Source organism: Malaya genurostris, chromosome 3 (assembly GCF_030247185.1).
Source record: "Malaya genurostris strain Urasoe2022 chromosome 3, Malgen_1.1, whole genome shotgun sequence".
NCBI classification, from domain to species: Eukaryota; Metazoa; Arthropoda; class Insecta; order Diptera; family Culicidae; genus Malaya; species Malaya genurostris.
In genome coordinates, this window is record NC_080572.1 from 9,311,722 (window position 1) to 9,321,411 (window position 9,690).

General features: G+C 39.8%; 2 protein-coding genes across 3 annotated transcripts; both read right to left on the reverse strand.

Annotated features, from left to right (window-relative positions):
* Window positions 1–187: 187 nt before the first annotated feature.
* Window positions 188–2,454, reverse strand: LOC131435090 (CCR4-NOT transcription complex subunit 9). 2 transcript variants are annotated; one of them, XM_058602601.1, is made up of 4 exons: window positions 2,282–2,454; window positions 1,469–2,204; window positions 1,312–1,403; window positions 188–1,254 (listed from the first exon to the last, which is right to left on the reverse strand). In XM_058602601.1, exons 2-4 carry the CDS (start codon window positions 2,096–2,098, stop codon window positions 1,095–1,097), a joined length of 882 nt encoding a protein of 293 aa, XP_058458584.1. In that variant the 5' UTR covers window positions 2,099–2,204; window positions 2,282–2,454; the 3' UTR covers window positions 188–1,094. The 2 variants fall into 2 exon arrangements, with proteins under 2 accessions (XP_058458584.1, XP_058458585.1); XM_058602602.1 differs by having other exon boundaries at window positions 1,469–2,225.
* Window positions 2,455–7,942: 5,488 nt separating this feature from the next.
* On the reverse strand, window positions 7,943–8,632 carry LOC131438811 (uncharacterized). The gene has a single exon (XM_058609105.1). The coding sequence runs from the start codon at window positions 8,630–8,632 to the stop codon at window positions 7,943–7,945; it is 690 nt and encodes a 229-aa protein (XP_058465088.1).
* Between the last annotated feature and the right edge of the window lie 1,058 nt (window positions 8,633–9,690).

Here is a 9,690-nt window from a genome sequence, read left to right on the forward strand (position 1 = left end):
TACAAAATGTTGCTTTCTGTAGCTCGATCGAGTTCGAGTTTTTCATACAAAAGCATCACTCGATCGAAATACATAATAAGGGTCACAGTCACTTCACTTGGTTTTCACCGTGTAGTGGCACCGGTAATAAGGGCCAGTAGGTTCTAGGAATTTCTCAACACCTTACTACGACTGTAAAATTCAATCGTTTATTTATTGAACATGTAGCTTATAATTAGCTCGCTTTTTTATCATCTCTGCCGGTATTAGTTTTGTATTGACTCTCTGAAAGTTCGTACAAAATGTGATAAATACTTTCCGCGTAATTTTTCTTTATACTGACAATAAGTATTTCAATACAAACTAAACTCGATTGGAAAGGAATAAATTAAAGGTAGCGATTTTGTTAATAGGCTATGACCTGTAACATTCTGGTTACATTCTGTGTACAAACTCTTGAGCTGTTGAACAGCCTCACATTTCTTCCTTTCGTCCTATTCTACTAGCAGCTTTTTTTCGTATATGGATGCACGAATATGAATAATTTTTTGTAATGTATGCATTTTTAACTTCTTTCGCCTATTTTATGGGAATACAAAAAAGAATACATCTTAACAATTTTTTTTTCAATTACAAACGTGATCTCGTTTATTATTATTATTAACGAAATTCTTAATATAGAATAGGACTATTTTCCTGGAAAATTTTTCGTAATAACTCTTAAACTAACTCGGATTTGCTCTAAATTCTAAATGACCCACAAGTTCTGTATTAAGACTTAGTACCCTAATGATTTAAATTAGAAAACGAAAGGAGACACTGTTTGCTCGTTTGTTATCGGTTAGCCCAAAATGATTATGTTTTACCACTTCCGTTGTAAGGGAACAATTTGCAATCACTCTTACTTCAATTTAAATTGAAAACTTGGTTCAGTATTCGACTGGTGGTCACGTGGTTCGATCAGATTCAGGAACACATGTTTTAAAGGGGTGGCTGGAGAGGGTGGACACAGTTGCCATTCAGTGGTTCTTTCTAAAGGCCATGCTAGCATGCCAACTCGATCACTCATACAAACACGCACAAACTCATTCAATCACCATTCACACCCAGTTCCATTAGGAAGTTAACGGAGAAATGCCAGATACGGTCACTGTTTCCAGATTCTTGAGCAGTAGCGATAGCCACGGTTTTGTAGACTTGTCTTCTTGTAAACAAGCAGCAAATGTTCCGTCCCGCAACTGATCCGGCAGGCACTGACGGAGGGCTTCACGAGCTCTGAAATCGAGTACATTAATTAAAAAACAAACTGAAAGCAAAGTGCGTCCCACATACCTAGGGTTATCCGATAATCTCAGATAGCATCGTACTACATGTTTCAAAAGTCTCGCTGAAGGTTCCTTTGATAGAGAAATCACCATTTTACCCTTCGAAGACAATTTAAAATTCTTTATCAATCAATGAAAATTAAACTTGTAAGCAAAACACTTACCAAAATAATCGCCACATGCGAGAACCTATCGTAGGTGTGGCAAATGTACGACAGCCCGCTATCGTCTAGCAGTATCTTCTGGAGAATAAACGTAGCGACAGTTTTACTTAATTCCGAACCAGACTCCATGATTCGCAGACAAAGCGGAATTATTTCCGTCGTCAGCAAAAACGTTATGACTTCCTGTTCATCGGTTTTCACCAGAGCACCAATAACACCGAGAGAGGTGAGTCTCAGGTACTCAAACGGTCGTGTTTTCGATGTTGTGTGCAAAAACGGGTACAGAAACAACGGAATATGTGCAGCGAGAAAGACAGATCGGGTTTCCGGGTGTGATGCAACGCACTGCAACAAAGCCAATGCATTGCAGACCCTATTTGATTGATGAGCTGTTAGGGTGGCTGGGTTTATCGATGGATAAATGTTGATAATCTCCTGTAGCAACGCAGCCGTAGTACCAAAGCTATGCCATAGCATCGGTGCCAAATCAGGAACCGACTCTCGTTTCTTACTTAGCTCTAATAGGGCAGTTTCACGCGTCTCGGGATTTGACAGCTCATTGATCCACTGAAACACTTTTTCACTGTTGGCCGCCGCCTGCAAACTGGCAGGGCTCTGCTGGGTGGACATCGCTGCAGTAGCCAGCTTGAATAATTGTGTAAAAATCTGCTGAAAAACAAATGACACTACTCTGGCAAGATGGACCGTGGCGGTCTTAGCCGTCCTTATAGTGACACTACAAAGGAAAAAAATGACACTACTCTCTTCAACACAAGCCAATAACAAGAGGAAGCAGATAATAGAAAGTTCTACCTTTTATGCCAAAAATATTTTTGAAAAACAATTCACGCTTCCAACTAAATGCAGATTCTTGTAATCTATTGAGAGATTACACAAATAACCGATAAAAGTCCACGGAAATCTTTATTTTTAGCGTACTATTTGATTAAAAACTTAGGCACGGCACTTTTCTAATGATTTCTCACTTACACACACAATAGAAATTAAATTACCAATACAGCCACAACACTAGTCGACAAAATATGATACACGCCGTCTGAAAATTGTTCAAAACTATCCGATTTATAAGCTGACCCGCTTGTACGCGGCGGGCAGATATCCCCCCAGACGGCTATGTCTGCCAGCCATTTTTGCCGGCAAAAGTCTGGCAACAATGCAACAACCATTTCCAGCAGAGAATTTCGCCTAGCGGTTATTAACGGTTCTTTTCTGTCGGATTCTTGCCATACAAGATTGGCAGAACCGTTTTGAATCGGTTCTACATTTTAAGCGTCTTGGTTTTATTTTTTCATTAGAAGATACATATGACAGGCATAAGTTATTGCCCTTCATATATGCTTATCATGAAAAATGTTATTGCCAATAACATTACTTTCTCACTACCAAACATACCCATATTTCAATCTCATTTACCTCGTCTCAAGATTCGTTTTTTGTACGTAAATGCGGGATTGACGAATATCAAATGAAGTCGAATAAAAAAGAAAAGAAAAAAAAAGGAGGAAGGAAATAAACAAGACACGTACGGCGAGATAATGACGCAAATTCGCCTGGATAATTTTGACAGCAGACGGTTGCCAGAATTTCTCACAAGCAGGGATAGGAAACATATGTTTATTCATTTACAGCAACCCAATGAATCTTGTCGAGTATGCATCGGTTCGATTATCGGACCTATTGAGCACGACATCGGCCCGATCGTAGCGGGCCGTCATCGGACAATTCTGCACCATTCGTATCTATAGCGTCAACCTAAAAGCTTTACTCACGTTTACATTATGTATCCTTAGCGCAAAAAAGTGAAGTGACGACAATTTACTGCATAGAGTAGCACAGCCTATTCGTGAAGAACGGAAAACGTATTCTATATCCATAGGTCATATTTGTAGATGGCCATACAAATGTACTTTGGCTATAATGTTTTCGGTTTCGGGTTCCGGAAGTAGTGGTGGTAGAGAAATTAACGTTTGAACAGAGATAATGGCAAATTACAAATAATAATACTCCTAGGTCCCATACATTCGAAGCGCCAATGTTTGGTTCACAGAATGATCAATTTAGCCTAGCCTGTTTCACTGTTTCGTCATGACAGCTTAGAAAAGTTGAAAAAGAAAATCTCTGGCAACGCTACTATATCAAAGTTTGCTAGTAATTAACCTGAAAACAATGCGTCACTATCTAGGAGCGGATGAAAATATTTCTGCTCCCACTATGTTCGCAGGATACATTAACGGAGAGCGTTATAATGTCGAAAATGAACGCGTTATAATGTCGAAAATGAGCTATATATTTCTGGTCTTCAAACCCCACATGGCACACAATTCACAATAATACATGAAAACTTAATTTGGTTACCAATTACCATACAAATTTGATTGTTCGCTTAAAATAGATAGACCAATGATTTCCAAATTGATTCCTATAATCCACCAGGGCGCGACAATACATGGTAAGGCGAAAGACGTTTCGTTGCGCTGCCGCAGAGGAAAGGAGAGTTTCGGAAACACTAGGATAGACAAAAAGGTTGCTTTTTGAAGGAAACATCTATCATTCCCAATACGCAAACCCAGCTCAATCAAATTTCAATTTCGTTGGTTTCGAACATCATAGAGACCATCACAAGGACGGTTTCGAAATCGATTTTCGATTCACCAGGTCAATTTTGTAACGTGATCAGTCTTCTTCTTGGATGTTTTTATAAAACCTAGAAACTGCAACTCTGCAACAGCTGCGCGGCCCTATAAAAATGCACCATGTTAAGCAATAGAAAAATATTGCTTTAATTTAAAATACCGTATCTTGAGATCCACTTGGCGGTCTTGTTCGTCTATGTTACTTCCGTCTAGAACAGTTCGAAATGACTGCAGCCAGTTAAAAAGATTGATCATCCTACCGCGCTCGAGGTACAGTTTATACAAATACAAACAATAATACCCCTAAGTCCCATACAAACGAACCGCCAATGTTTGGTTCACAGCCTGAACAAGTAAGCCTAGCAAATTACTCCCTTTCGTTGCGATAGTTTGAAAATGTGGAAGGAGATCGTTTCTGGCAACGCTTTATGCTAGTTGCTACGGCGCAAAACAAGTTTGTTTGTTTATGTTTTCCGTTGCTGTATTGCAACAAATTCAAAGGTACACTCCAGCTAATCGATGGATGAAGAATTGCGATATATTTTGGCAGTGATGGGACTTTGTTTCATAAACGGGCCTTGCGTGGAACATGGGTACGATTCGTATACGTACCACGGAAACAGCGATTAGCGCTCTACACGATAAAAGTTAAAAGAGAAACAAATGCAAGCTGTGTATGCGCTTTCCCAATAGTCACTCATCTATGGGTGACCCAGACAAATTGATTATAGCCCGAACGGTGGCAGACACAGCAGTTTTTCTCTCACGATGGATAAACTTATTAATTGAATTATTTTCTATTAGTATTATGACGTAAAGGTTCCCCGCATTTAGCAGATGTTGGAAAAATTACTACTCCTCTGACGGGAGTGATTTGCAATGAGAATGGCTACCATAACGATTCGGTGAACAGTGCCGAGACATTCTAACATATAATACTGAGCAATTTCCGAAAAGCCAAGGAGCAAATTTCTGAATAGCCAAGGAGGACAAAAAAACAAAATCCGATATGGAATAACCATATCTCATACACAACAACATAGTTCAAGTTTATTTTTCATTACAATAAACAGTAACCATGGTGAATTTGTCCTTACCCTTCAGTGTTGCTAGTTTTATAGAAAACTCGTTAAAGTACATTGTCACTCTGACAGTGTATCATGACAGTGTACCGCACGATGCAAAATGTGTCCTTGAAAATTTGTCGAAGTATTCCGTATTATAATTTGTATTTGGTTTATATGCAACAGGAAGATCCGGAAGAGTGGAGATGAGACTGCAGTCATCAGTAAGTTCGCAACATTCGCACTGTAAATAGATGGATTGTTAAGTGCAGTAGCGCGAGGGACACCCACAATATGCATCTGAATAACGTAGCAATTCATTCTAAATCATTATTCATGTGTTCCAACGACTCAACCTCAAAAAAAGTTTGCCCTCGTTGGCTGGACTCATCGTTATATTTAGGCTGTGAACCATTTCGCGGTTAATTTTAACTTTTGGTTAAAATCTGGCACTAGAGTGGTTATTTTGTGACGAATAGTTAAATTTAACTAAAACTGCAACCCATTTCAAAGTTTGACGGATGGAAAGTTATTTGGGTTTATTTTGCACTGGAAATAATTTTGACTAAAGAATTGATATTAGAATTTTATTTGTAAGGTTTTTTTCAGTGTCGGAAAATAACCTTCGATCTGCCAAAAATAACCATGCTCTCGAGCAGTGTTATTTTTGACAACATCAAAATAACCACTCGAGTGTCAGATTTCAACCAAAAGTTAAAATTAACCACGAAATGGTTCACAGCCTTAATGTATTTATTGATCATTTCCACGGAATGTTATATTCTATCAGAAAAAAATGCTTTTTAATTACTAAATTACTAAGAATATAAAACGCTTTTCAACTTACTTGTAAAGTCCCAGGAGCAAAATTTTTCTGATTCAACTTCAGGGATCAGAATAATAAATAGTAACTATGGTGAGTTGAATTATACCCTTCAGCGTTGCCAGTTGTATGGAAAATTTGATAAAGTACATTGTCACTCTGACAATGTACCCTAACAGTGTACCACATAGCGCAAAATGTGTCCTCGAAAATTGGTCGGAGTATTCCGTACTATTTGATAAAAGTACGAGGTGGCCAAATCAGGTGAACGAGAGTGATGCCAAATAATTGAAACCTAATCCGTTAATTTTAACCATGGTAGCGATGCTCATGTGCTTCATGTAATGTCAATTCAAAGCAATTTCGGTATTCAATTGCATCATTAATGCACGTTGGTCTTTCTAGCCCTAAATAAGTATGTGCGGGATCCAGTGGCAGGATATCTTTCTAATCTGCGGGATCTAGCTTAACTAAGGCATGCTCGCGAACTTTCTTTTTCCGGTCGTCCAGTACAGTTCTATGAATTATTATTATTGTCATTTCTTTTACTCCGGTTTCATTCTCCATTTTACGAGGTTTTGACTCTGTTCTGCTTCGTAGGACCTGCCGCTGCGTGCTTTATCGGCAGCGGAGTTTGGATTACCACGTAATACTCTTAAAACCTCTATATTACGATGTAATCTACAGGATCAACAGCCCCATAATATTTCTCAAACTTTTTTGTCTTGAATACGATTTACTTTACTATGGGGCGCCTTTTCAAAATTTACCCTGTACAAGAATGGGCAGAACTCTATCGCGAATATCTTTTATGTATGTCGTTTAGCTCAGTTTCGCACGGCCGGATTCAGGTTCACAAATAAGCTTTGGGTTACGAATTATCACGAACAACTGTATATTTAAAACATTTCACTTGTTCACTATTTTCCAAGCTATATTACACAAACTTTCTTAATAATTACTCCTTTACTTCCATAAAAATTACTTTTGGGAAGGGTTCCATCTAATTGTGTACCAAACGAAAAACTAAAAACTTCTGACATTACCAACGTTTCTTTTATATGATTTGATGATCGAGAAAATTATGTTGCTCGAAGTTTCGATTCGGTTCAGTGGATACTCCGACAAATCCCTTGTGGCGATTCTGCTACTGTTGCTTTCATCGTGTATACCCTCTCAGCAGGCCGTTCAATTTTGTTGATTTTTGATCGCTTGTTGAACGATATATTGCACGAAATATTCGTTCAATTTGCTGGAAAGGTTTGTTGTTGTTTTTTCTCTTGCAAAAATAGTGTGAAAATTAAGTTTTACCTTTACATAGAAAGAAAATTTGTTGTTATTCTACGTGAAGTAGAAGTATTGTGCAGGTATGTATTGTTAGTTTAAACAAATGAGTGGAGAAAACTTCAGAAATTCTGCAGTAAAACTAGTCCAACGGGGCTCCAACTCCTCATGTTAAAAATGGCTCAACAATGGACCTCTGTCTGCCGGGTTTGTTGAACGAAAAAAATGGCATTCGGTTCAACGGTCTGTTTCAAAATCGGCAAACGAAGGACCCGTGTTGGCCTCCCGTTGAACGATTGATTGGACTTTCATTGGACCAATGATACAACGTATTGGACCAATGAAGGACCACCGTTGAACGTTTTTTTCTAAGTGGGTATGCCTAGATATACGGTATGCACGAACACACTGGCTCCTTCAAAATGACAATTTTGACAGCAACTTTTCGACAAGACGATGTAAACAAGCGATGAGATGAGGTGTGCATCCTTGTTCCTGACCATCAGCATTACGTCGAATTATCTGCCATCCAAAGAAGACCGGGTAGCGGAATTTTAGAAGATATGATAATTTGTACAGGTTCTTACCTTGTTCCTTTGAATAAAGTGCATTGTATTGATTATTCCAGGTGGAGGTAAACAACTGGAGGTTAGGTTGAGTCATCATTTTGCTGATTGTTCATGTTGTCATGTGTCTGCTCATTGGAAGAAGATGGGACTGGCAGCAAACAAATTTTTGCCACTGGACGTTTGTATAGACCGGTGGGTGTTTGAACGGTTACCACGCGAGTCACTCCATCATTCCCCGGATGTAACGAAACGATTCTTGCGGTTGACCACTGCATTGGCGGAAGATTATCATCTTGAAGAATCACTAGTTGATTTGTTGCGAGTTGTACAGGTGAATTACACCACTTTGCTCTTGGCTGCAGGGTAGAGAGGTATTCTCGATGCCATCGTTTCCATATAAGCTGAAACAATTTTTGCGTTTGCTGCCACCTTCTCAGTCGATTGAACGGAGTTGTGGTTAAGTCGATATCGGGTACTGCCTTTAGCGAAGATCCAACGAGAAAGTGTCCAGGTGTCAATGGCTCAAAGTCTGTCGGGTCGTCACTGATCGGTACCAAAGGTCTAGAGTTTAAGCAACTTTCGATTTGGGACAATAACGTTTCCATATCATCGTATGAAAGAAGATGAGTTCCAATCACACGGATGAAATGCTGTGCTGACTTGATGGCTGCCTCCCAGAGGCCACCAAAATGCGATGCCCTGGGAGGATTGAAATGCCAGCGGATTCCGTTCTTTGAACACTCTGTCGCGAGTGACTCCTGATGTGTCATGCTTCGGATTAGTTGACGCAACTCATTGTCGGCTCCGACAAAGTTCCGTCCATTGTCACTATAGACGTCTGCACATAATCCTCTTCGCGAAACAAAACGTCGTAAAGCTTGTAGAAATTTTGCAGTTGTTAGATCTGCTACCAGCTCAATATGTACAGCCTTAGTGCAGAAACAAACGAAAACTGCAACATAGGCTTTTCTAGGGGCAGATCGTCTATGCGGTGGTTGTATGTATATTGGACCCCAATAATCGATACCGGTAGCGGTAAAAGGCCTCGTTGCCGTAACTCGTGCGGCTGGAAGTTCAGCCATGAACTGTTCAATTCGATTCGGACGAGCCCGGAAGCATACTGTGCATTGATGTACAACCTTTCGAGCCAGACCTCTGGCCCCTATGATCCAATAGCGGAGTCGTAGTAAGCTTAAAAGTAATTGGGGGGCTGCATGTAGATGCATTTCATGATAACTTCGTATCAGCAAAACGGCTAACGGATGTCCTGAAGATAGGATGATTTGATGCTTACTGTCATATGTTTGTTGGGACCGCTGAGGAAAGGAACAAACCATTTTAATCGGGATTTTGAAGACACCGATTGTTGGTTCTGGAGAGCCTTATATTCCGATTGAAATACTTGCTGTTGCACTAATCTGATGATAGTTACTTCTGCTTCGTTGCGTTCTTCAGCGGTGATAACGTTGGAAATCGGTCGATGTGAATTTTCAAGACGACAGTTTTGTAGAAATCGTTTACAGTAAGAGGTTACCCGTAGCAACCGCTGATAGTTAGAAAACCTTTTGACATAAGAATCGATGAATGATAGTTCTGCTGATGCCGTTAGGTTTACTGTTGGTGATTTACGTGCTTCCTTCATGCTGTCAGGAGACGCTGCAACGGTTTGTTGAGTGACAGGCCAATCCTTTGGATGTTGTCGTATCCATTGAGGACCGGACCACCAAAGATCGCAGATCAACAAATTTTCAACAGTTGTGCCACGCGAGATGTAATCCGCTGGATTTTGGATACCAGCTATATGATTCCACATGCAATTTACGGTTGC